This window comes from Oreochromis niloticus, linkage group LG10, assembly GCF_001858045.2.
Source record: "Oreochromis niloticus isolate F11D_XX linkage group LG10, O_niloticus_UMD_NMBU, whole genome shotgun sequence".
NCBI classification, from domain to species: Eukaryota; Metazoa; Chordata; class Actinopteri; order Cichliformes; family Cichlidae; genus Oreochromis; species Oreochromis niloticus.
In genome coordinates, this window is record NC_031975.2 from 31,553,810 (window position 1) to 31,581,561 (window position 27,752).

The window sequence follows — 27,752 nt, forward strand, 5'->3', positions numbered from 1 at the left end:
CGGAGTTGGTTAATATTATGTAAGTCAAAGTATGCAGACCGGGATATGTAATTAATGTGAGACTGGAATCAAAGAGTATTATCAAGTATTCCCTTAAGGGAAGAAAGGGTAGGAGAATTTTCAATGTTAATGGAAAACTGTGGGATTTGGTTAAGATAGAGGCTATACCAACAAGTAAAACTTTTATTACTGTTAAGTTTAAGAAAATTGGAGGAGAACCATGATCTAATCTCAATAAGACAGTTTGAGAGGGAGGTAGGTTGTTAGGATGCCTGGGTCGTTGACCCAGAGGTTTTGAGTTCATTATATTATTTATCATTTCTAGTCTTTGGTTTCTTTGAAGTTCTGTCTGATGGTTTGTCTCTGTGTTATCCTTAGTTGCTGTCTCCCCTGTCGGCTGTATCCCCGTGTCCAGTCTGTGTCTGCCCTGTTCCCACCTCTCTGTTCCCTCTGTAGTGCTTGCCTGTGAGTCTGTGTCTGTAAGTTCTGTCTGTGTTACTTCCTGTGTTACTTTGAAGGTCCGGGTCTTATGTGAATGTGTCCTGCTTTGCTTCCTTGTCTCGTTAGTTCTGATATCTCCCAGCTGTGCCCTCCTTCTGTGTCTCATTCCCCTCGTTACTTCCCAGTGTACTTAAACCCTGTGTTTCTTTGAGTCAGCGTCGTCCCTCATGCTGTGTGGATCTCTCTGTGTTTCCTGTGAGTTTATGTTGTTTCCCAGTTTAGTTTGCTTTGCTTTGTATGCTTGTTTCCCTGTGCCAGCAAATAAAGCTGAGTATTTTGAGTTCATCCCTTGAGTCTGAGTCTGCACTTTGGGTCCACCACTCCTGCTTGCCTGCCTGCCACACAGCCAACCTTAACAGAACAACGCGACCATACTATGGACCCAGCAGACATTGCACTTCAGGAGCGACGCCGAGCAGCCTTTGCCCAGCTGGAGGAGGAACTCCGCTGGAAGCCATGGCTCACCCCTGACGTCGGGCGCATTTTCCATGGCACTCGACTGGCTCTCGGTGGTCCCCGGAGCTGCCAGAAGTCTCCACCTGTTGCTCCGCTGGCACTCAAGATGCGGCCACTTCAGTTGGGAGTCCTCCGTATGGCTTCAGGCGCTCACGCTCCTGCCTCGGCGTCACCATTCTGTGCACCAGAGACTCAGTTGCTCGCTCCGCCAGCTTCCTCTGCCCAAAGGAAGCGGCGCTCACGCCACCGTCATGTGAACACCTCTGAGCAACCTACAGTGGTGAGTCAAAAGGACTACATTTTCCACACTCTGCCTGAGCCCATCCAGCAGTTTTCCTCGGACTCCGTAGGCTCGGAAAACCTGGCTCAGCCATCCGCTCATCTACCGCCTCACCCACCATTACTTCCATCATTACAACAGTCAATAGAACTTAAACTTTTATCCATAGCTCAAACATTAGCTCGCCTCTCACCTCAGCCGCCTGTTCCCGCTGGAGGGTCCGAGGGGCCCGTCCAGCCGCCTGTTCCCGCTGGAGGGTCCGAGGGGCCCGTCCAGCCGCCTGTTCCCGCTGGAGGGTCCGAGGGGCCCGTCCAGCCGCCTGTTCCCGCTGGAGGGTCCGAGGGGCCCGTCCAGCCGCCTGTTCGTCTCCGTTGGAGGGTCCGGGGGGCCCGTCCAGCCTTCTGTTCCCGCTGGGGCTTCTGGAGAACCGCACCAGCCCTTGTTCGTCTCCGCTGGAGGGTCCGAGGGGCCCGTCCAGCCTTCTGTTCCCGCTGGGAATTCTGGAGAACTGCACCAGCCCTTGTTCGTCTCCGCTGGAGGGTCCGAGGGCCCGTCCAGCCTTCTGTTACCGCTGGGGCTTCTGGAGAACCGCACCAGCCCTTGTTCGTCTCCGCTGGAGGGTCCGAGGGGCCCGTCCAGCCTTCTGTTCCCGCTGGGGCTTCTGGAGAACCGCACCAGCCCTTGTTCGTCTCCGCTGGAGGGTCCGAGGGGCCCGTCCAGCCTTCTGTTCCCGCTGGGGCTTCTGGAGAACCGCACCAGCCCTTGTTCGTCTCTGCTGGAGGGTCCGAGGGGCCCGTCCAGCCACAGCACCCTGCCTCCGCTGGAGGGACCGAGGGGCCCGTCTGGCCTTCGTCGCCACCACCTGCAGTTCCCACGCCGTCGCCTGCAGTGCTCCCACGCCGTCGCCTGCAGTGCTCCCACGCCGTCGCCTGCAGTGCCACCATCTGTTTCGTCGCCTGCAGCTTCGCCCTCGCCTGGTCTGGCTTCGGCTTCGGCTTCACCTGCTCGTCCTGTCCGGCCTGCACGTCCTGTCCAGCCTGTTCGTCCTGCACGTCCTGTCCGGCCGCTTTCCAGGCCAATGACTGGGCGTCCTCGCCGTTGTGGACGGCCTCCTGATCTGCTCTGTCGCCGCCGGTGCCTCCCGCCCGGCCGGCCTCCTGAACTGCCCAGGTTTGGACTTTGGTGCCGTCAGCCTCCGGGCCGGCCCCCTGAACTTTTTTTTTTTTTTTTGGAACTGTCGTGTGCCGGGTTTTGTTTGGTTGTTTTCTGGGCTCCCGTGTTTTCTGTTTTTGGTCTCTGGGTTGTGTTTGGTTTGTTTCGATTCCGTTACTTCCCAGTGTACTTAAACCCTGTGTTTCTTTGAGTCAGTGTCGCGTCGTCCCCCATGCTGTGTGGATCTCCCTGTGTTTCCTGTGAGTTTATGTTGTTTCCCAGTTTAGTTTGCTTTGCTTTGTATGCTTGTTTCCCTGTGCCAGCAAATAAAGCTGAGTATTTTGAGTTCATCCCTTGAGTCTGAGTCTGCACTTTGGGTCCACCACTCCTGCTTGCCTGCCTGCCACACAGCCAACCTTAACATAGGTGGGAGGGATGAATTGGGTTTAGAAGAAATGTGGAGCTGTGTGTCATCTGCATAACAGTGAAAATTTATATTATATTTTTGGAATATATGACAATAAAAGAGGCCCTAATACTGAACCCTGGGGCACATCAGCAGAAACATGATAGACTTGAAGAGTGGGATTTAAATTGGATAAACTGAGTGCAGTCTGAAAGATATGAGGCAAACTAAGCAAGGGGGGTATGACTAATGCCAATGGATGCTAACCGGTTCAGGAGGATATTGTGAGAAATGGTATCAAACGCCACACTAAGATCAAGAAGAATGAGGATGGATAGGAGACCAGAATCAGCTGCCATCAGAAGGTCATTGGTAATCCTTAACAAAGCAGTTTCTGTGCTATGATTGGGGCGGAAACCATAATGAATTTGTTCATAGAGATTATGGTCATTAAGGTGTAAGTGAAGCTGGGAGGTGACAACTTTTTCAAGAATTTTTGAAATAAAGGGCAGATTTGAAGACTGACTTTAACTAACACAGTGGGAAGAAGGTCAAGTTGACAGGGAGATGATTTAGATTTTTTAATAATATTAGATCAGTTATGGAAGGAAGAGTAAAGCTTGAAAATAACTGACAGGAAGACAGTGGGGGAAACAGGAAGTCTACTTCAGAGTTCGAAGCTCCTACAGAGTTAAGTTGACAGTGGATATCTGAGAGTTTACAAGTGAAAAAAGAGATAAGAGAATTACAAAAGTCAGCAGAATACATGCGGGAGGGAATTGTGTCTGGAGGTTTTGTAATTTTACTGAAGAATGAAAAGAGAGACCTGGAGTTACCTTAATTAGAACTGATTAAACCAGAGTAGTATTCGGATTTGGCTGAAACAATGCAGTCCTTATAGAACAAAACATGATCATTATACATTTCTTTATGTATAGTAAGTCCGGTTTTCTTGAATAGACATTAGAGTTGGCGTCCTTTAGCTTTAACATGACGCAGGTAGGGGGTAAGCCATGGTGCTGAACGGGAAAATTAGACAGTTTGATGTTTAAGGGGAGCAAATACGTTAAGAAGTTTATGAAGGTTGACATTATAATGAGAAACAAGTTCATGAGGGGTTGAGGAGCTGTGAATAGATGGAAGGTCATGGATGGCAGATGAAAAAACAGCTGGGTTAATATTACAAATTTTCCTAAAAGTGATATTACGAGAAGTACAGGTTTTGGAAGTGGTTATGTTTGGATAAAACAACCTAGGTGAGCACAGATCACACCGACAGCCTGTGGATCCACATCTTAATCAGGGCCGAGCACTGAACACAAACAGTTGGAAGAGGCCAGATGAAAGTAGGGACCGAACAAACAGCTGACAGCTGCAGCGCAAGCAATAGAAACCCGCAAATATTGCAAAAACAAGTCAAAACAGGGTTGTGCCTTAGATACTCGATTCAAATTGTTGTCAGCAACTGGAAAAATTATAATAAATATAATAACTGGTGAGCGGCAGCCAGGCGCTTCAGCGTTCATTCAACCGGAACCGGATGCTCCAATACAGGAACGTAAGGGTTTTAGGTTGTTTCAGTGTGGATGAACAACTGTTCGGAAATGACTGAAATTTATCTGGATTAGCGTTAATGTAGCCTTTGACAAATAGCAATTCATAGCAAATAAATATAGAGACAGAATAATGTGCATAATGTGCAAAAAAAAATTTAACACATCTGCTCATCCACTTTGTCACAACCCCCCTCCCTTGAGGTCGGGGTGGCTGTAGGTCAGGTGGTAGAGCAGGTTACCTACTATTTACATGTTTGGTTGTTCAATCCCCGTCTTTGCCCATCTCCATGCTAAATATCCTTGGGAAAGATACTAACCCCAAGTTGCTCTCAGATTCATCTATCAGAGTATGGATGCGTGTGAATGTTAGATACAAAGCACTTAGATAGAAAGAGCATTGAAGAAAGCACTTGAATGAGGCAACTTGTGTAAAGCCCTTTGAGTGCTCAAGTAGAGTAGGCAAGTGGTATTTAAGAACCAATCTGTTTACCATTTATGAGGAGAGAGAGAAAAAACACTGAAAGTCTGCTAGACCACCTGCTGAAAAAAAGGCAACAAACAACACAGCAGGGAAACAACAGCAACCAACATATGCATTAATAACAGTAAATAATAAATATTAAATGTTACTGACAGATCAAATGTATAGTGAGGGTGCGTGGGGAATACCACTCAGAGGCCCTGGTAAATGAGATCTTCAACTCGCACCTCCGGCAGAGCTTCAACAGCATTCCGGGGTTCAGACTGGGGTTCAGCACCTCCATTGCTAAGGCTGCTGCACTGAGCTGTGGCTGCAAGATGGTTGGTGCCTGTCATGGTGGTAACCCCCAAACCAAATGTGGGACATCAGAGGTGAAGGGAGCCACCAGGCTGAAGAAAGAGTCCTATTGGGCTTGGTTAGCCTGTGGGGTTTGGTTAGCCTCTGAAAGGTGCCAACAGGCCAAGCTGAACGTGGCTCGGGCAGTGGCTGAAGCAAAATCTTGGGTGTGGAAGGAGTTCACAGTCTGGAGTCTGGGGAACTCGTCTATCTCAGGGGGTGAGGTTACTGAGGCACTGCTTGTGGCAGGGCCCCTGGGGTGGATGAGGTTCGTCCTGAGCTCCTGAAGATGAGTTGCTGGTTTCCATCTTTAAGAAAGGGGACCAGAGGGCATGTTCCAACTATAGGGGGATCACACTCCTCAGCCTCCCTGGGAAAGTCTATGACAGAGTGCTGGAATGGAGAGTCCCTCCATTAGTCGAACCTTGGATAGAGGAGGAACAATGAAGTTTTTGTCCTTTTCATGGAAGACTGGATAAGCTCTTTACCCTTTCGATGATACTTGAGGGTGCATGGGAGTTTGCCCAACCAGTCTACATGTGTTTTGTGGGCTTGGAGAAGGCATTTGACCATGTTGTTCTGAGTTTCCTGTGGGAAGTGCTTCAGAAGTATGGGTTGTCTGGTCGTTCGATCCTTATACAACAATTGCAAGAGCTTGGTCCACATAAAAAGAACTCAGACTTGTTCCTGGTGGGTGATGAGCTCCGCCAGGGCTGCCCTTTGTCACCGATTCTGTTCATAATTTTTATGAACAGAATTTCTAGGCATAGCTAAGTGGCGGAAGGCTTTCACATCGGTGGTCTCAGTGATGCAGCTGCACTGATGCGGATGCTGCACCAGTCTGTTGTAGTCAAGAGAGAGCTGAGTGTAAAAGGGAAGCTCTCAATTTACCGGTTGATCTACGTCCCTACCCTCACCTATGGTCATGAGCTGTGGGTAGTGACTGAAAGAACGAGATCAAGATATCAGATACAAGTGGTGATAATGGGTGGCTGGCCTCTCAGCCATCCTGGGAGGGGGAGGTCTTGGTGTTTACTGACGCAACAAACCATCAGCATCGGGGCCTTGTTCACATTATAAAAAAAATGTCAGCCAAGCCTCAGGTGTGATTTGAGGAGGTTCATGTCAATTGAGGTGAGTATGAGACACAAACACACATATGATCTTACTGTGGACTAAAATGGGTGTAGCCTTTGTTGTGTTTTATTTGTGTTGAATTTGGTGGAGTTAAGACATCACTGTCACTAATTTGTTGTTGGATGGCTTTTCTTTGCTCTCTGATTTATGTATGTATGTAGTTTATATAGTTTTAATTTAAATCTTTTTAAATCTTTTTGCTGGTGGTTTGAACTGTCAGTAAAAGGTGGTTTTAGGAGGAAACAACAAGCAAACCCAAAGATAAGATTAGAGTCTTGGGCGGATGTTTTTTTATTTTTTTATTTTTTTTGTGTGTAATAACAGTTTTAGGTGGTTGACCTGCCCAGAGTTATTAGGTAGGAGTGGATTTTGGTTAACACAGCATTGTGTAATCTACTGATAGTAGTAATAGCCAAAATGTTTAAAAAGTCTAAAAAGTATGTCTGGTTAATAAGCAACTAAAATAAAACCTCACCCTAACCCTTAAGGGTTAGTGGGGATCTGGTGGATATTAAGGATATTGAGGATTAACTTGTCCATTTGAGCACTTTAATTTGTTTTTTACTGTGCACATTATGGTCTTTATACTGCTGAAAATAAATACTTGGAATGAAATTTCAATAAACAAACTAAAACTCAACATGAGGAAACTTCAATTCAGGAATTCTAATTCTATGAACAAAGGAACATTTCTTAATTTCCTACTGCTACAACAAGCTTTAGAAATAGTGCTTGTAAAAAAGGGAGCTGAAAAGCATCACATGTTTAAAGTTTCCATTTGACTTTCAATTTATTTGTGATCTTACATAAACAATGGCAAAAAATATATAGTTTCTATTACCAAGTTTTGAAATCAGGTTTGTACCTGGTGATGGTTCATCAGGGGAACATCAGGTTACCATTTCTGGAAGATCCCTTGAAACCACAGAGAGTAGTTGGGAGTTGTTTTTCAGTGGTATCTAATGTCATTGTGTTTCCCTGATGAATCTCACATTTCTATTATCTAAACAGAAATGTAGAATTTAAATTACACTTTTTTTCATCCCTTTCTTTTTGGCTGGAGCTGCAGTGTTGTGTGATGCATTTTCATTTTCATTTGGGGTTAAATACAAATTACAAAAAGCTCCATTTTCTCATCATTCGGGACAGCTTTATTAAAAAAGATGTGCTCATCTTAGTGGAGAATATTCAGTTAATTTCACACTGTGACCAGTTGGGAGTGAGAAGTGGGAGACAAGAAAAAAAGACCCATCTAATGATTAGGTTCCTTTTTATCAAAAAGGAAAGTTTTAAGCCTAATCTTGAAAGTAGAGATAGTTTGTCTCCCAAATCCAAACTGGAAACTGGTTCCATAGAAGAGGGACCTGAAAACTAAAAGGCTCTGCCTCCCATTCTACTTTTAAATAGGAAAGTGACGTGTTCTAATGGTGTAATATGGTACTATAAGGTCATTAAGACAAGATGAGACCTGATTATTCAAGACATTGTATGCAAAGACGTAGTATTTTAAATTTGATGATGGATTTAACAGGGAGCTAATGAAGAAAAGACAATATAGGAAAAATCTGCTCTCTCTTTCTAGTCCCTGTCAGGACTCTTGCTGCAGCATTTTGGATTAACTGAAGGCTTTTCAGGGAGTTTTTAGGACTTCCTGATACTGTCACGTCTGCCGAAGCAGACGGCATGGCGTGAGGAGATTGGGGACCCAAAAGCAGGCACAAAGATGAGGGTGGATAATAACAAAAGGTGAGCCTTCATTTCTGGCTGCAATACACTGTAAACAGGAGCAAGTGAGAAAACTAACAAAAACCTTGACTGGGGAAAACTAAGAATAACACAGAACCTGAGGACTGAGACCAGACACGGGGTAAGGTGATCCAACATATTTGTTTAATATGTGCATTGAAGGACATGTCCTGGTCAAAAATGACTCCAAGGTTCCTCACAGTGTTACTGGAGGCCAAGGTAATGCCATCCAGAGTAAGAATCTGCTTAGATACCATATTTCTAAGATTTTCAGGGCCGAGTACAATAACCTCAGTTTGATCTGAATTAAGAAGCAGAAAGTTAGCGGCCATCCAGGTCTTTATGTCTTTAAGACATTCCTGCAGTTTAACTAATTGGTGTGTGTTATCGAGTTTCATGGATTGATAAAGTTGGGTGTCATCAGCATAGCAGTGAAAATGTTTGCTATGCCTTCTGATGATGCTGCCTAAGGGAAGCATGTATAGTGCATCACCAAGGAACAGAATTAAAATCCATATCCCAAATCTTTAATTCAAGCAGGGTTCGCAAACACACCAAACAAACGTCACAAAGTGGCAATTTCTACACTCTCCACACACAAAACAGGTGGAAAAATGCAAATGTGGAAGAAAACAAGACAGGACAACAACTAAAAAAATCTGAATAAAGCCAGTGAGAGGTATATAGGAAACTGATCATATGATTTGGAACATGTGTGGCAGATTAAGCTCAGGGGAAACCAATAAGGGTGAGTCAGTCAAAACTAACAGAAGAATGTGGTGAAACCAAAAGAATTTTTAAGAGAGCAGGAATTACTAAAAAAAAAACCAGTCAAAATCCAAAAGCATGGCACACACCAAAGACCTGTGGTAGCTAAAAATACAACCACAGGTCTTTTTTTGTTTTTTAACACAATAGTGTCCTTCAAAAAACCTTTAAAATCACTTTTCAAATTTGAAAATAAACATGTGTTTTTTGTCTCCTATCCAGGCTGAAATTAAACTTCTGCACTATGGAAAACCAGACTTTAGATATCCTGCTCTTAGAAGGTTTACAAGTCAGCTCAAATGCCTCCATTCCTGCTTTCGTCCTACTCCTCCTCATCTACATTCTTATCATGTTTTCCAACATTGTCCTGGTGATCCTGATCACGCTGGATAGTAGCCTCCACCAGCCCATGTATCTGCTCTTCTGTAACATGAGCATTAATGATGTATTTGGAGCCACAACAATCATTCCACGTATGCTGAGGGATATTTTTATTCCCAGCTCAGATCGGTACATCCACTATGTAGACTGTGTCATTCAGGCCTTTTGTGTTCATATTTATGCAGGTGCCTCTCACACTATACTCATGATCATGGCTTTTGATCGCTATGTGGCAATCTGCAACCCACTGCATTACGCCACCATCATGACCAACTGGATGGTGGTGAAGCTGTCGGTCTTGGCCTGGGCAGTAATCTTCGTTATGGTGACAATCCTCGTGGGCCTCAGCGTTCGCCTGTCACGCTGCAGGTGGATCATATTGAACCCTTTCTGTGACAATGCCTCTTTGTTTAAGCTCTCCTGTGAAAGCATCCTCATCAATAACATTTACGGCCTCGGCTACACCGTGCTCCTGCTGGGCTCCTCCCTTGGCAGCGTCGCTATCACCTACCTGAGGATCGCCATGGTGTGTCTGAGCAGCAAGAGCAAAACACTGAACAGCCGGGCGCTCCAGACCTACACCACCCACCTGACTATGTATGTTATCATGTTTGTCTCAGGCATTGTCATGGTGCTCCTCCATCGCTTCCCACATTTGACAGACCAAAGGAAATTAGCCTCCATGATGTTCCATGTGGTTCCTCCAGCATTGAATGCTGTTATCTATGGGATGCAGATCAAAGCAGTCAGACAAAAACTGTTCATCATGTTCATGAGGAATACAGTGACTGTGACGGAAGGGAAATGAATCATATGCTCAATAAAAATAAATAAATATTTTTAAAGTACATTTTTCTGCCTTTCAGTTTTTATTTCTCAAATTCTGATTTCCTTCGTTTATTTTACTAAATACTGAGGGGTCTGACAAAATGCTTTTGCCATTATGTAATCTGTAACTTCCACATAGTATGCTAATCAGTGTAATTTTCAATGATTAAACTGTAGTAGAGACGAGCAAACATATTGGCAGATCTGAGAAGAAAGAACTTTTGTTATGAAAATGATTTTAATCTTTTATACACGATTGCATTTGAGCTAATTAAAGAGCTGTGGCTCCTGGTCAACTGAGGGTCAGAAACTCTTGGCAGGCGTGAAGGATCAGCCAATACACGGTGAGGAGGACAGGAGCTCTGAAAGGAATTGCAACACACCTGCTTACATGACATACGCCTGGAGTTATTTTTATCTTTTATTACTTATATTCTTTAGAGCTAAGATTTAAGTTTGTATCATTTATCACTTATATCCTTTGAAGTAAGTTTTAAGTTTCATTTATGTTCAGTTTAAGTAAGTTTCTTCATGGTTTGAGTATCATCATTTGAGTGTGACATTTAGTCTAGAAGTCACACATAGTTCAGCTGTGTATGTGCGCAGGCCTTATGTCTGGCTAGGACGAGAGGTGTGAGGTGAGCCGGGGTGCAGGAGAGGTCATGACACATACATAGCATACACAGCAGGCACCCACACACACACACACACACATACACACCATAGTAGATTCACTTTAGTAGGTAAGAAGTTAAGATGTATTTTTGCTGCAATTGCAAATTGTGCCGGCATATTGTCAGATGGTTACAGGAAGTGCACCTGATGTTCTGGGAGATAAGAATGCGCTCATGGTGCGACACCGGGATGGAGATGAGACGTAATGTTCTTTAAAACTATGGTAAAAGTTAACGGAACATTTTGTGGTTTAGGTTGACGTAAGCTGTATTGTGTCTGTTTTTGCAAAAGAGGGGGCTTTGTTGTCTTACCCATATAAAACCTTTGTCTAATTATTGTAAGTTTAGTTCGATCGCTGACTTTGCCCAGCGTCGGACTCCGCGCGTGTAATCAATAAATCTTTGCTTTGATCACATCTTCTGGACCAGAGTTGTTATTTGCTTGTGAGCCCTCCGTACTCCTTTTCTCCAATTTTTGAACCTTAACAATACAAACATCACAGCAGTTCACCTCAGACATCTGCCGGTGTGACTGAGGCCAGTGGTTGCAGTGAGACGCTGTCAGTGGGTGTTTGAAAACTGCCATGAAGAAGTTTGTGGTGTTGCACCAGATACCTCCATGCAATTTGTTTGATCTGTAGCAAATTGACTCTGTTGTCCTAACCTAACTTTTCCTTAAACACTTACTACTTTCCTGTGAAACTGTGAAGAGTGAAATGCAAACTGGACACAAAGACTATTTGCCTTCAGCATAAAAGTTAAATGTCTTAATGTATGTGTAGGAGCCATATGAGTTGCTCTTTTTCTGTCTAAGTGGGTTGGTTTGAATAGATTCACTCTATTGGTGCACGGGTGTGGGGCGTCTCTCATGGGTGTGGTAGAGGATAAATGTGGTTGCACTCACCTGTTCACAGCACCTGATGTTGATGAGCAGAAAGGTAGGGTGAGCATGGGGCAAAACTTTCTGTTGACCGCAGCTTGAGCGCAGCTTGAATGAATTTGAAATAGTTGACTGTATCTTGATGGTTTTGTATGGTAATGCACTAATTGATGCCATAGGCCAAGTTGTAGTTTGGCATAGTAGTTAGAGTCATTCTTTGTGAGTTGCAGCTATTTGTTTGTGCAGCCTGTGCATTTGTGTAATTGTTAATCCCCTGTGCTGATTTGTATATTGGACGGTGCATGTGGTATAAAGGAGCAAATGTTACAGAAGCGTATTTTATGCGTTTATTGTTGCGCGTCATCTGTGTCCTCATGTTTAGCCTGCCGCGGCCATAGGTTGGAGGAGCCGCAAAAAGTATGTTCAATCATCCAGGTAAGGAAATCCCAACATTGGAATAGGTGAGATGCATTTTCTCTAAACACCGCGTCTATGTGGCTTTTAAACACCAAAAAATGCTTCACCAAAAATCGGTCCACCCTAAGGATCGTGTCCCCTGACAGAAACAGAGTAATGCAGTGTACGCTGTTAAGTGCCAGATGTTTCTTTGTTTTTGTTGTTTTTACCACAAAAGCAAAGCATCTTTAATTCACCGACAGTCACCTATAGACACCAGTCTTTGTGTCCCTCCCTTTTGTGGTAGAGCAAAACCTTATAATACTTGCTTTTTAGCAATCATGCTGCCTAGAATCAGTATTGGATCAATACTGTCAATACCAGCCTGAATTTTACTTTATCAGACTGGAAAAAGAAATCAGTGGTATTGCACATCAATGCTTTATTTCCCTCCATCTATTTTGGTGCCAAGTGAATTTCACCTTCTCCCAACTCTCCCTCCTTTTCCCACAGCAGATGCTAGTAGATGCCTCCTGTGACAGTGGGGCCTGGTTACTAGTTGTTACTAGTTGCTGCTGGTACTACTGTTCTGGCTGCTGTCAGTGCTTGTACAGCCAGAGCCCAGTGGTTCCTCAAGATGGCCCATCGCCCTGAAAGGAAAATGCATGCCAGATTATTAATTCTGTGTTTGGGGCCACAACGATAATTTCACGTAGGCTGAGTGACATATTTATTCTCAGATCAGATCAGTGTGACCACTGTGTTGTCATTCAGGCCTTGTGTGTTCAGTTACATGCAAGTGCCTCTCACACTGTTCTCATGACACACTGTCTCTCTTCCACAGCATGTCTTTATCCTGTCTTCCTTCTCTCACCCCAACCGGTCGCAGCAGATGGCCCCGCCCCTCCCTGAGCCTGGTTCTGCCGGAGGTTTCTTCCTGTTAAAAGGGAGTTTTTCCTTCCCACTGTCGCCAAAGTGCTTGCTCATAGGGGGTCATATGATTGCCAGGTTTTTCTCTGTATCTATTATTGTAGAATCTGCTGTACAATATAAAGCGCCTTGAGGCGACTGTTGTTGTGATTTGGCGCTATATAAATAAAATTGAATTGAACTGAATGATCAAGGCTTCGACCACTGAGATACTCCACCATCAAGACCAATTGTACGTCATCATGTTTGTGTCAGGCACTGTCACCATCATACTCCATTGCTTTCCTCACATGTCTAACCAAGGGGAAGTTAGCTTCCATTAGGTTACTCCAGCAATGAATGCTGTTAATGACGAGATGCAGATCAAAGCAGTCAGGCAAAAGATGTTCATGTTTATAAGGAATAATTAAACACACTTGTGGGTAATTTGTTCAGTTTTATTTTCAGTGTTGGAATCATCCAAAGTAGGACTCTGCAGTACATATGCATTAATAAATCAGCTTTGCAGGCTGGGGCATTGTAATGAAATGGTATGAAAGCACAGTGATTGTTGCCATTGGCGTTATGTAAATAAAGTTTAAATGAACAGAATTATATTCCGTTTCCAGCATAACTTTTCTGTTGGATTGGCATCCAGACTGTGTGTTGGCACTGCTTTTGAACTGACACATCTGTCCTGTATCATTCTGTAGGGTATTTATCTTACAATATTTCAGTGTCTTTTGGTGACTGTTTTCATTATATAAATAATAAACAGTACTTAAATAACAATGAATATAAAGTTAAATTGAATTTCATGAAGCAAAGCAGCAAGATGCCTTATAAACCTTAAAAATGACCAAATCATCACCAATCATCACGGTGTTCTCAATTAAATGAGAACATCGTCCAAAATTAGAGTATAAACCTCTGCATTTACTGTTGAGTTGATGATGCTGTCTCCTCTGGTGAGTTGCCAGATATGTGAACCTATATAACAAATGAGAAGGGATATTTGCATATTTTCTTCAAGCAGTTATCTTTACTACATTTTGTTTGTACTTGCTCCAAATTTGCTGACCATGAACAAGCAAAAATACTTTTGCCACACTGCATTGGATTTCTTTTCCGAAGAAGTTCTATAATTTTTTCCACCGTTTTAGATATAAGTGTGCTGTTGGGCCCATGTTTCCTTTCTATCTGCCAAGTGAAACGGATTGGTAAGCTGGCACTCTGCGGGTTCCTAGTTGGTTTCTCTAACTTATTCTGTCCACATTGTTCACACTAGCATAGCAGGTTAGAAGCAGTCCTTGCATCAGTGCTGCTAAAAAGCTGACCCAGTTCCACTAGTTTCATCTGTTCAAAGAATGTTTTCAGACCTGTGGAGACTCAGATGTTATCTGGCAGAGTTTAATCTGGCCTTCCTCTTCTTTAGTGTAAAAAGTGGTTTGCAGCATGTTGTAACCTCCCTGTATTTCCATTTATGATGGGACATCTTGATTGCTTTGATTGTAGCAACCTCCTCAAAAGTGTTTTTGATTTGGTTAAATGTTGTGTCACGTTTTCTTCCCCTTAACCATGGAAATAATTCTGCTACTCTGCATTTCATTTGTCTTCTGTGATCTTTCAGGTCATTTGGTGTTGTTGATTCAACCAGTACATTAATTATTTTTAAGATGGTACCCATTTGTTGATTTGGGCAGTCATGGCCTTTTTGCTTTCTCTCTGATTTAGTTTGCTTTTTGGCTTCCCTTTGGGGCTCATATTTAAAATGACAGTGAGAAGCTATCAAATTAAAGCTCACAGTTTGAATCAACTTCATATATTATACCTGCTTCTTTTATCATGAAATAGCAAGTTACCAGGCCTCACCTGAAACTGTGTGTCCATTTTCAAATTACTTTTCTGCCTCTAAAATGAGGGTCTGGTTATAAATGTCTGTAATTACTAAACAGTTAATGCAATACATTAGTTAAACCCCATTAATACTTAAACTCTTCACTTCAATCAAATTTTCATTGTTTGAATTAAAAACCACTGTGATGGTGTATAGAGGCAAATGTTCAAAGTTTGTCTTTGTATATGCACTGTAACTAACACGGGTGTCTAATTACTCTTCTCTCTGAACTTCTCTAAGGTCCAGTATGGAAAATGAGACTTAATCTGGATATTCTACAACTGGAGGGGTTACAGGTCAGCCCCATTTCCTCCATCCCTGCCTTCATTTTCCTCCTCACCATCTACATCTTTATCATGGTGTCCAACATCAGCCTGGTGGTGCTGATACTTAAGAAGAGGACCCTCCACCAGCCAATGTACCTGCTCTTCTGCAACAGGAGTATCAGTAATGTATTCGGGGCCATGACTGTAGTCCCTCACACACTCAAGGATGTTGTCACTGCAATGGCGCACCGCTACATTCATTATTATGAGTGTGCCATTCAGGCCTTCTGTGCCCACTTTCATGGAGGCACCTCTCACACCATGCTCATTATCATGGTGTTTGATTGTTATATGGCCATATGCAACCCGCTACAATATGCCACCATCATGACCAACAGCTATCGCTTGGTGCCTGGTCTGTGACCTTCTTCATCAGTGCGAGTCTCGTGGGCCTCAGCGTTCGCTTGTCTCGCTGTAGACGCACCATCGGCAACCCGTTCTGCAACAACGCCTCCCTGTTCAAGCTCTCATGTGAAAACGTTCTCAACAACCACGTCTATGGCCTCGTCTCCGCCGTGGCCACAATGGCCTGCTCACTGTGCAGTGTGACGATCACCTACTTGAGGATCGCCATGGTGTGTATGAGTAGGAAAAACCAGGCTCTGAACAGCAAAGCCCTGCAAACCTGTGCCACTCACTTGGCGGTGTAGATCATTCTGCTTCTGTCAGGAAACATCATTATTCTGCATTGGTTTGAGAACCTTTTAGACCATAGGAAGCTGGCATCCATCCTGCTCCACGTGGTTCCACCTTCTTTAAACACCATTATTTACGGACTTCAGATTGAAGCTGTTAGAGAAAAAATCACTGTAATTTTTACAATGAAAAAATTATTGCATCAGGAACACTTAAATGATGGGGGGGGGGGGTGTTAGCTAAAAATTGATCTTTTAACTGTGTTTAACAGGCTTTGACTTATAATTTAATATATGAAATATACTATATGAAACTACTCATTCAGTTGAACTTTGTGTTGAAGTTTTCTTATGCAACGGCTAAATTGTATGCGTTTTGCTTCTCTAACTTTCCATAGGCTGTTTAATTGCATATTGTTGCTTTGACTCTTCTATACTTTAGAAATTTAGGTATTATTTTTTCAATATTTTTTCAAAGATTAAATATATTACTAAGTAAATAAGAGTCTTATGTAAAGAAACAATTCCTGTGTCATCTGTAACAAAGTTACTGGTGAACTAAGCTTCTTTTTTTGTCTTTGTTTATGCTAACATACTTAAGTACTTTGAAAACTGATCAGACATTTTTCCTTTTTAGAGGTACTTTATTGGACAAATTCACTAGTTGTGATAAAATTACTGAGTGTGGTTACACCTCTTTCTACCAAAGTATTAAATGAGTATCCTACAGTGGGTCAAGTAGGTATATATCAATGAATGTATATCATCACTTCAGCTTGTTTGTCATTATTCAGAATGTATATGCTGTTATCTGGTCACTCTTTGAGTGCATAATCTTTCAAAGTCCTCATTTTTGTATTATGCAATGAGGCCATATTACTGTTTTAAAGTGGAGGAAAGATAAGAGAAAAAAATGAAACATTTATAAGCATCTAAAAAAATCCAAAAGTATCAACTTTAGTGTGGTTTATTTATTTATTTATTTTTTGCAGTGCCAATGAGACACTTTCAATGAAAGCCTAAAGGTGACATTTCAGCAGCATATTTTCATATTTTTGTTCTTAGAAATTTCTAGAGTAGCTTTGCTTAATTAACTTAATTGCTGCTTAATTGCTTAATTCCTAATTCAGCTTTGCTTATTTTCAGTATAAATTAATCCTTGTTTACCTCCTCCTGCTCTTCATCCTATCTTATAGTTACATTATGTAAATTCTCACCGCCCGTACCATCACTCTCACCGCTGTCAGCTGACTGCAGCGAACTAAATTGTGTTTTCTTAGTGCTGTCAATTTAAGTGCATAATCCTATGGAAGTTATAAATGAGCATGTTTATGCATATTTTGGTGTGTTAGAGCCCCGCAGGGCTTCAATTCAGGAGACTAAGCTTCTGTGTATTTTTAATAAATTAATTATAAGTTTATGAAATTGCATCAGTTTTTTTGTAAAAAACAAAACAAAACAGCTGACTGTACCTTTAACATAAGTTAGTGTCACACTAGTTCCCTCAACAAAGGCCACCGAGCTTTATTTACCAGATTTTAAGATTCCTGCAAAAAGAAGTTCTGTGCAAAATTAACGTTAAAGATACTTGGACATTTTGTCTGGCAAGAATCACAAATTTCATAACAAATTCTCTGTAAAAAAAAATTCTTTGTAATTATAATTATAATAAGTATTTATTAATTAATATTTAACTGTAAAATAATCATAAGAACACTTGGGTGTAAGCCAATCACTTCATGAATGACCCAGATAACTCATGTAGTCTCTGATAACCACTATTTAACAATATAACAGCTTCAAGATTCACAGCTTACTGCTGTGCTGTCCGGTGTAGCTGAAGAGAAATGTAAAAATGTTTAAAGGTTGTGTTAACATTGACTTTATTTCAAACATTAAAAGAAAGTGACTGAGACAAGGGAACCACAAGTACAAAATGTTAACAAATTAATGCAGTACTTTATCAGATTTTATATATGAGCTCATCAGTACATAAACAAATGGACATTTATTATTATTATTGGCACAATCAACAATGTAATTAAAGGATCACAGTTTCTAAATATGTTTTGTGTGAGACACTTGATCAGGACAAAGTGCTGATTTCCTTGGTGGGCAACACAGCAGCAGGTCTGAACCTGCCCAAAGTCCTTCTGATAGACTCTCGCAGCTCTTTGTTCCTCAGACTATAGATCATCGGGTTCAGGAATGGAGTCAGAGCAGAGTACAGCACAGACACAATGATCCGCACCTGAAACAGAGTCAGATGTAACGCTTAATTCATCTGTTAGTACACTAGAGGATGACATTGCTGGTCCATTAGCATGAGTGGTTTTTACCCAGGAGGCATGCTGCATGGCCCTGGGTAAAAACTGGCATGACTTTTTTTCTGGGATTTAAACCAGAAACATTATGAACGTATCCAGCTGTGTGGTGGAAGTCATATCAACGTGTTATCACAGTAATGATGCAAGTACATGTACTTTTGGTTTATCTTGTTTTATTGTATCCACAAGGTGATTTAACATATCACCTGTCTATTACAGTGTTGGGGAGGAACGGAATACATGTATGTATTTAAAATACAAAATATGAGTAACTCTATTCCATTGCAGTTACCGTTTAAATAGGTGGTAATCAGAATACAGTTACTTTGATGAAATAAATAGAATAAACGGCAGTCATTTCCAGTTTCATATATTAGGCTATGCCTTCTACAATTTTGGTGATTAAACGCAGTTGGGTGCAGGTTTAACTCAGTTGGATAAGCATGTAGTCATTTATCGTATGGCTATGAGCAGCCGGCCCTTTTTAAAAATTTTTTTACTCAATTTCCATCTGGGATTAATAAAGTTTCTCTGATTCTGATTGCTCGAAACCCAAAAGAAAACACACAATAAGAGTCTGTAATGTACGCGTCCTGTTAATGTTGTTGGCGTCAGTTATGCAATGGACCCAGAGCCAGCACAACAGCTAGCAGTGCACGGGCTGGAATGCATTCCTTGGAAATTTTGACACCACTTCATAAGAAGAATGGGATGGGCGAAACTTCAGTATCTTCAATGTACTATTGCTGTGTGATTTTTATTACTATTAATGAATGCTACTCGACACCGAGTTTTAGCTGAAGTTAGCTCATAGGCTGCAAACTGCTAGGCTGTTTCTAAATACTCATGTACACGAATCCGTACTTGCTTTTTCGCTTGTCCAGACTTCCCGAGAACGCAGTGTGATCGTTCCACAACTGGAACGGCACTGTACTTGATGACATCACAGCTCCGGCGTTTTTTACTACCATCCCCTCTTAATTTAACTGTCATTAATATTTGCTAAGTAAATTACACATGACATAAAAAAATATACATGATGTAGTAGATTTCTTTAAGAAAAAAAAGATCATTTGAACTAATTTGAATTGAACAAATATTTAAAATATAATCTGATCATTTTTTGAGCAGCCTTCAGGATCTCCACGTATTAACATGCTGTTTTTAGACTGATGAATAGCATTAACAACCTGCTAGCTGCAAATAATCATGTGCAGTTCCACATAATTATTAATAGACAAAAATAAAACATATTACTGATACAGAAATATGTCTGTGAAGGTTCTCAGTCATCCAGGTCATCGTAGTCAGAACTGAAGAAGCTTCTCGGGAGAAGAAGCTTTCCAAGATCTTTAGACTGATACAGAAATAGTTTTGGGATGTGGGATTTTATATTAACATTGAAAAATCTAGTTGGTATTGGTATGGCGAGTAACCTTCAATAATTGTAATACATAAAAAACACACAACACACACACACACACACACATATATATATATATATATATATATATATATATATATATAAATATATATATATATATATATATATATATATATATATATATATATAAATATATATATATATAAATATATATATATATATATATATATATATATATATATATATATATATATATAAATATATATATATATATAAATATATATATATATATTTATATATATATATATTTATATATATATATATATATATATATATATATATATATATATATTTATATATATATATATATATATATATATATATATAAATATATATATATATATATATATATATATATATATATATAAATATATATATATATATAAATATATATATATATATATATATATATTCTGTAATCTGTAGTGGAATACATTTTAAAAGTAACCTTCCCAACACTGGCTGCTAACTCTCCGGGCTTAGCCCTGAATGAAAACTAAAGTAGACTATATAAGTGTACCTTATTTTAAGGTAATATGTCTGTGTAGGTTCTCAGTCATCCAGGTCATGGTAGGATGACCTGGATGACTTCAAGCTTCTCAACTGAGGAAGCTTCTTAGATGAGAGGTGAAATGTCTTCAAGAAACTTAAAGAAGTCCAGTTGCTTTCTTTCCAAGTTCCTGAGACTTACTTTGAGCAAAGTCACCAAACTCTTAATGTTACTGTTAATGTCGTTTCTTCTGACACTTTAAAAACTTTTGATGTACAGTACTGTGCAAAAGTCTTAAACCACATTTCTTTATGTTTTCCTTTAAAGTAGTCTTGACCAATAGTTCTCCAGACTTTCTGAAGGTCTTTCAAATTTCTTTTTTAGCCTCTGGCTTCTTTTTTGCTCATCTCACGCTCTTATTCACACCTAAGCCTATTAAGAATCAACAAGTACCCTAACCCACTCAGGGGAGTTTACATGAAAGCCTGTCAATGAGAGTTCTGGTTCTGCTGAAGAGGAAAAGGTGGAGAATGAATGTGGAGAATGAATATCGACAGCTCATTAGAAATGTCCAGATACTGTATTTCCATTTTGGGTTTGCTTGTTTCAGTAAATCTCTGCACGTATTTCTTGTTTTCCTACCAAAAATAGAAATAAATGAGGGGTGGCTCAAGACCTTTACAGAGTATTGCACTGAGACATTACGGAGAAAGTAAAGCAAAGTTTGTACCTCTGGTGAAAAGTTTCCCACTCGGTAGGAAATGTATACAAATGAGGCTGCCGCATAAGAGATGGACACCACAGTCAGGTGGGCAGCACATGTTCTGAACGCCTTCAGCCTCTGAGCAACAACCATCCTGGATATGGAAACACCAATCAAGATGTAGGAGGAGAGTATGAGGATACCTGTGGTCAGCAGCGCCACCATTGCAAAAGAGAGAGACACAATGTTATCCAAAGAGGTGTCACCACACACAAGCCGCCTTACAGAAGATGGGTCGCACCAGGCATGTTTCACCACATTTGGGCCACAGTAAGGCCTCTCAAAGGCAATCACAGTAGCAGGAAGTGTGCAAACTGCACCAAATCCCCAGGCTCCTGCAACAAGTAGCAGTCGGACAGGCCGGGTCATGATGCTGTTGTATTGCAGAGGGGTGCAGATCGCCACGTAGCGATCGTATGCCATGACTGTGAGAATGGCACGGCCGGTAACAGATAATTGAATGAAGAAGTACATCTGGAGGAAGCAGCCCAGGACAGAGATGGTTAAGATATCTGTCAGTAAGCCAGATAGCATGTTGGGGATGGTGGTAGTGGTGTAGACCATGTCCACAAAGGAGAGGTTGCAGAGGAAGAAGTACAGTGGAGAGTTGAGCTTTGGATCCGTCAGTGCCTGCAGCAGGAAAGACATAGATGGTAATTGTCACATCCTCACCTCTATATCTTTATTAGACTAAGACAATATTGATTAAACTGTTCTCTGTACCACATAGATGATGATGCTGTTTCCTCCCAGGATCATGATGTAAATCAGCAACAGGATGGAAAAAAGGATTATCTTTTTCTCATCGAGGTTTGTGAGGCCCTGGATGATAAAGAACGTGACACCACTGAGTTCCAAGGTCCCGTTAGCAGAACTAGATCTGTGATTGGTTGACAAAGGCGGGAAATCTGAAGGAAAAAAGAGCCCATCAGTGTTCATCAGAGGGGTCCAAGTCCAAAAAGGTGCATTGTTTGTGCTGCTGATATGATGCCAACTTAGTTGCACCCACTGGCCAGTGAAGTTGCACTGAGCATTTTTTCTATTGCCCTCAAATTTTGAAAGACGTGTCATTGCTTGTATGATAGCAACATGCCAATTAGAAAGTAACAATGCCCTAAACCACACTGTGTTTTATTCTGTTTCACCATAATGGGACCATTAACAGACTGATCATCATGTTGAATTTAATAAGACTTAAAACTATGGAGTGAGACCAAAACTCATCAAGTATGTACTAAGCTCATAAAAAAACTTAATGTTAAGGTTGTTTCCTAGAGACTTCAAAACCAGATTTTCAACCAGAGGAGCGGTCTTCTGCTGACATGTAGTAAAAAAAATGCAGGTGTAGGGCACTTCTGCATTGGCTTTCCTTTTCAGAATCAGAATCCATGACCATCTTTTACATGGATATTTATATATTATATTTATATTTAGGCAGACAATATTTTAAAAAGCCACTTTTCGTTCTGCTGGCATAACATCAAATCTGGAAGGTGGACCCATCACAGTACAGTTTGTACTAGTACACCTCTGCGACACTGAGACAGACATGAGACATCGCCATTTCGACATATTTTTTTAGTCCCACTAATCTCTGGCAGGAAGCTGCAGTCCATCAGTACCAGTTTCTTTCCCCATGCATCTGGACTATTTCACAAACTTAGCAAAGCCTAAAAACCCCGAACCTCATAATCTCTCTTTTTCTCAGTGGAGTGAGTGATATGTTATGTGCGATATTGGTATGAATATTACATTTTTCATAGCTAAATATTCATGTTTTTTTAATTTTTATGCGACTGTTTGTAACACGATAGCAAGACAAATTCCTTGTTTGTGCAAAAGCGAACAATAAATGTAATTCTGAGTCTGTTTACTGTTGAGATGCTTTAAAATCATGCACAGTGAAGTTTTTCAGACTGGCCAAATAATTCAAAATTCCTCTAGTCATATAAAAACATGTTTCCAAATATAAATAAACAGAGAATGCAAATCATTTAACCACTTGAGATTCAAGCATCAAAACCTAATGGTTTTCTTCAGTCTTCAATCAAAGAGTACTTTTTGGTTCCTAATGGATGCCAATCAGAGTGAATATTTCTTTGATTCTGGATTACCAAGATTTCTTATCTTATGAATACAGCTATGGTTAGATGATGACTTAAACATATGATAGTTTGAGCTATGTTTAGCAAAAACATTATCATTGTGGTTGTAATTACATTTTATACGGCACTTCAAAATCAGTATACTCACAGATACGACTCACAGATATTATATTATTCAGTACACAACTGTACCAGGACATTAGGTAAAGGGGCCGTCTGCGTTTCTTGGTGTTTCACTGCGTCTCTCTGCCTAACATTCTCCGTGTCATCCCTGCCTGTCACGCTATGTGTTCCCGTGCCTTTTGTCTCCTCATGGTTCAAAGTGTTTAGCATTTTGTTTTTCAGTTCAAGTTTGCATGAGGTTAGTTTTCCCGGTCTAGGTTTTGGTAGCTCCCTGTTCATTATTTCCTGTTTTTGTCACTGTGCCACCACTGTAAATAATACGCTCACTCGCATCACAGCCTTCGCCTGCATTGGGGTCCTTCCTTCACAAACACCACACGACTGCTGTAGCAGCTGTGATAAGTAGGAAATAGTCAAAAATAAATGAACATAAATTTGTAAGTAATGCATTTTGGCGGGGAATGCATTTTGTGCCAAAACCACATATTTTTGCAGAAAAAGCAGGGAGGTTTTACCACCAGCTGTGACAAGCTTTATAATTTTACTGAGATCACTTTTTTTAAAACCTAACCGAGTGGTTTCAAATGACTAACCTTAATCAAATGACGAATACACCATCTTTCTAAATTGTTAATCTAGAAATAATCTAACCTTTTTAATTAACAAGAGTGGACTGAAGAAAAATTGTGCTCAAGGACACAATATACTGTTGTGAAATGTGGGCCAGCAACAGCAATCAGTAGATTAGTAGTCATGAGTAAATCATGAACTGCTATGAGACCAGGCTGGGGTTTTTTGTGAGAACATCAAGATTTGTGCTATTTCCAGCTGTATTAAAACGATTCCTGTAAAAATAAGTTACTTGCGATCACACGGACAAGCATACCTAAACAATCACTTAACCTCCTTGAAAGTAACCAGCATTTCTATTGTAAAAATCTAATTTAATCTAAAATCTAAAGGTATCAGAATTATTAAATCACTTAAACTAACAACTCACTCAAACTTGAGTAACATGAAGTCCCTATAGCAAAGTAAAAGAGTACCACTTATTTTTAAGTTAAATTTACTTTAAGAACCTTAGTTCAGCACATTTTAAATAAACCCAAAGAAATGTCAGTATGACTGTACCAAAAACCAAATTCTACAGTTTTTGCCGTATTACTGTGGCTCATAAACAGGTACTATAACTTCAAATAATACTGTAGGTTTGGTTAAAATAATTCATTGTAATCAAATAATGACATTACTGAAAAGAAACACCACAAACACTAATAATGCAGTTGTTACGTATATTTTTGAGTTGTCTGTTCTTTGATTTCTTGGATTCCAGCTATGGTTGTTATTTAAAGAAAGAGAAAATGTGTTGTTTAGATTGGGGTTAGGGTCCAAAGTTAGAACTGTAAAAGCACCAACAACAATAACAGACTCAGTTTTAAATAAATTTTACCAAACAAAACAAACACTTTACCACCTTAAAGTGTTTCTGTGTTATATAAATCGTAGATTATAAAGTTTTGACTGGACATCAGCAATTAGTTGGTGGAAAAGTAAAGACAATAAAGTAAAGATACACACCTCTGGGACTTTGGGCTGGAATATCAAATGTCCAAAGCTCCATCTCTTCTCACCAGACAGACAGACGGACGGATGGGACAACAGGTGAACAGTAAAGAAAAAATTTGCTTGATAAATGACACTAAGTGAAGAAAAATTTTACGTGTGGATGAAAACATTAAAAGGCTGCAGAACACAAATGAACCTCCTCCAGATTTAAAGGTCGCTTTACAAAACATGTGAGAAGGTATCACTGGCTTACCTGGATCTCTAAACAGGACACAAGTCCACTGCTCCACATTCTGCCTTTTCAAGAAAAAACAACTATCCAATGAGTGACCAGAGAACTTTAATTAGGCCGAGTTACATCAGAGCATCAGAATTAAAAATGTAACACACAACAACACAAAGAATACCAAAGGGACTTGTTTTTAGGTACCTTTGTGGGTTTAAATGCAAAAAGCACAGAAATATAATTGTCCCTGGAGGAATGGTAAGAAACACCTGCTTCAAAACACTTGCTTAACCTTCTCATTATAGAAATTGTTGCTTTAATTGTGTGTGTGTGTGTGTGTGTGTGTGTGTGTGTGTGTGTGTGTGTGTTTGAGTATTCTCACTTTGCAGGGCAATTTTAGGGAAATGATTTTTTTAATTTTTTCTTCACCTCAGCTCAGGGCTGAAATGGCCACCTGTACTAGATTGCCACAGTAATCAAAGCTGACCAAAAGTCTGATTCCATGGGTTCAACGACCTCCAGACCTGCACTCTAGTTGACCTGCCAGTATCTGTCAGCTGCCTCAGAAGTCCCAAAGGCTAAACAAGGCTGTTAGGGCTCCCCACCTGGGATTAGCAACATGACAGGCATAAACAACCTTACAGCCACAGCTCTATTCACACAAACCCCCCCTCCAAAAAACCCCACAAACAATTATTTAAATGAACATAAAAAAGGAAACAACTCCCTTTTAACAGGAAGAAACCTCTGGCAGAACCAGGCTCTGGGAGGGAACCCATCCGTCCATTTTCCTCTGCTTATCCTGGAGGCTGGAGGGCTCGAGCCTTCCCAACTGTCATAGGGTGAGAGGACTAAGACGGAGGTGGGACAGACAATCATATGCACTAACATTCACAATTCATACTTATTGGCAATTTAGAATCATCAAGTAACCTCACATGTCTTGGACTGTGGGAGGAAGTCAGAGTAGAAAAATAATCCTTTAATTGTCCCGCAGGGGGAAATTTGGGTGTAACAGCAGCCAGAAAGACACATATACAAACAAACAGTACACAAGACACAGAACAGAAACATACACAATTTTTACAAATTTATATCAATGACAATGGTTACCAAAAACAGAGTACTGTACAGATAAGAGGCAAACCCTGGTTGTAGTGCGAATCGGTTGATAAAATAGTGCAAGTTACAGCACAGATGTAAACATCTATGATTGTTGGGAGCAGCTCTGATTGTACAGTCTGACAGCTGCAGGGAGGAAGGGCCTGCGGAAACGCTCCTTCATGCATCTAGGATGCAGCAGTCTGTCACTGAAGCAGCTCTGCAGTTCAGCAACATTTCCATGCATGGGGTGGGAGACTCTGTCCATCAGAGATGTTATTTTGGCCAGAGTCCTTCTGTCTCCCACCACCTGCACTGGGTCCAGGGTGCATCCCAGAACAGAGCTGGCCTTCCTGATGAGTTTATCCAACCTCTTCCTCTCAGCTGCCGATAAACTGCTGCTCCAACATACCACACTGTAAAAAATGACAGATGCCACCACAGAGTCATAGAAGGTCTTTAAAAGCGCTCCCTGTACTCCAAATGACCTCAGCCGCCTCAGCAGGTAGAGTCTGCTCTGACCCTTCCTGTAAAGAGCATCAGTGTTGTGGCTCCAGTCCAGTTTATTATTCAGGTGAACACCCAGGTACCTATAAGAGTCCACTATCTCAGTGTCCACTCCCTGGATGTTCACCGGTGTCAGTGTGGTGGGTCTGCGTCTCCGGAAGTCCACCACCAACTCCTTGGTTTTCCCGGCGTTGATCAGCAGGTCGTTCTGCTGACACCAGTCCACAAAGTCCAGAGTCCACTGTCTGTACTCTGAGTCGTCCTCACCTGTGATGAGGCCGACTATGGCAGAGTCGTCAGAGAACTTCTGTAGGTGGCAGCGTGAGGAGTTGATGGAGAAGTCTGCAGTGTAGAGGGTGAAGAGGAACGGTGCCAGCACAGTTCCCTGTGGGGCCCCCGTACTGCAGACCAGCGTGTCAGAGACACAGCCCTGTCACCTCACATACTGTGGGCGTTCTGTGAGGTAGTCCAGTATCCACTGGGACATGTGGTGGTCCTGTTGCAGCTGCTTCCATCTTCCTCCTGTAGTTTTCCTTTCCCTGCCTTATCTTCCATTTCAGCTTCTTCTGGACAACTCTCAGCTCCTGTTTGTCTCCAGATCTAAAGACTCTCTTCTTCTCCTTGAGGAGAGCCTTAATTTCAGGATTTATCCATGGCTTGTTGTTAGAAAAACACCGTACCTTTATGATGGGTACGGTGTTGTCCATACAGAAGTTCATGTAATCCGTAATGCAGTCTGTGATGCTGTTGAGGTCATCCTCCAGGGGCCTGCAGAGGTTGTCCCACACAGTAGAACAGAAACAGTCCCTCAGGGCCTCTTCAGTCTCTGCTGACCATTTCCTTACTGTGCGTTTCACAACTGGTTCTCTGTGTACTAGAGGTTTATACACAGGCTGGAGATGAACCAGATTGTGATCTGAGCCCCCCAGGGGAGGGAGAGGTGAGGAGCTGTATGCCTCCTTGGTGTTGGCATACAATAAGTCCAATGTTTTATTGTCTCTGGTGTGGCAGGTAACATACTGGGTGAAGGTGGGGAGAGTGGAGGACAGGGAGATGTGATTAAAGTCCCCAGAGATCAGGAAAAGGGCCTGAGGGTGCTGTGTTTGGAGTCTGCTGGTTACAGTGTGCAGGACCTCACAGGCTGCTGCAGCGTTAGCAGAGGGCGGGACATACACAGCTATCACAATAACGTGTTTAAACTCTCGCGGTAGATAGTACAGTCTCATGCTAACCGCTAGCAGCTCAATGTCCTTACAGCATAGCGTCTCTTTGATAGATAAATGCCCAGAGTTACACCATCTATCCTTCACAAACACAGCCAGACCCCCTCCTCTCTTCTTACCACTCTCCGCTGT

At 41.4% G+C, this 27,752-nt stretch overlaps 2 protein-coding genes and 1 pseudogene across 6 annotated transcripts; 2 read left to right on the forward strand and 1 right to left on the reverse strand.

Moving 5' to 3' along the window:
- The first annotated feature begins 671 nt into the window (after positions 1–671).
- LOC100695967 (olfactory receptor 52D1-like) lies at positions 672–10,008 on the forward strand. The gene is made up of 2 exons (XM_019363520.2): positions 672–696; positions 9,042–10,008. Exon 2 carries the CDS (start codon positions 9,064–9,066, stop codon positions 10,006–10,008), a length of 945 nt encoding a protein of 314 aa, XP_019219065.1. The 5' UTR covers positions 672–696; positions 9,042–9,063.
- A 1,477-nt stretch (positions 10,009–11,485) lies between these two features.
- On the forward strand, positions 11,486–17,108 carry LOC100695701 (olfactory receptor 142-like; annotated as a pseudogene).
- Positions 17,109–17,633: 525 nt separating this feature from the next.
- Positions 17,634–27,435, reverse strand: or6at1 (odorant receptor, family 6, subfamily AT, member 1). 5 transcript variants are annotated; one of them, XM_025911118.1, is made up of 6 exons: positions 27,078–27,435; positions 24,817–25,621; positions 24,576–24,620; positions 21,493–21,677; positions 20,737–21,399; positions 17,634–17,996 (listed from the first exon to the last, which is right to left on the reverse strand). In XM_025911118.1, exons 3-6 carry the CDS (start codon positions 24,616–24,618, stop codon positions 17,832–17,834), a joined length of 1,056 nt encoding a protein of 351 aa, XP_025766903.1. In that variant the 5' UTR covers positions 24,619–24,620; positions 24,817–25,621; positions 27,078–27,435; the 3' UTR covers positions 17,634–17,831. The 5 variants fall into 5 exon arrangements, with proteins under 5 accessions (XP_025766903.1, XP_025766902.1, XP_019219008.1 ...); XM_025911117.1 differs by having other exon boundaries at positions 24,817–25,640; XM_019363463.2 differs by lacking the exon at positions 27,078–27,435 and having other exon boundaries at positions 24,817–24,860; positions 25,219–26,038.
- Positions 27,436–27,752: the final 317 nt, after the last annotated feature.

Excerpts from the sequence above, each read along its gene's own strand:
- LOC100695967 (XM_019363520.2), top strand. The coding sequence starts at position 9,064 with ATGGAAAACCAGACTTTAGATATCCTGCTCTTAGAAGGTTTACAAGTC.
- or6at1 (XM_025911118.1), bottom strand. The coding sequence starts at position 24,618 with ATGGAGCTTTGGACATTTGATATTCCAGCCCAAAGTCCCAGAG. Across the intron at positions 21,678-24,575 it reads TCCAGCCCAAAGTCCCAGAG|ATTTCCCGCCTTTGTCAACC; the intron begins GTGTGTATCTTT and ends TTTTTCCTTCAG. Across the intron at positions 21,400-21,492 it reads ACAGCATCATCATCTATGTG|GCACTGACGGATCCAAAGCT; the intron begins GTACAGAGAACA and ends TTCCTGCTGCAG.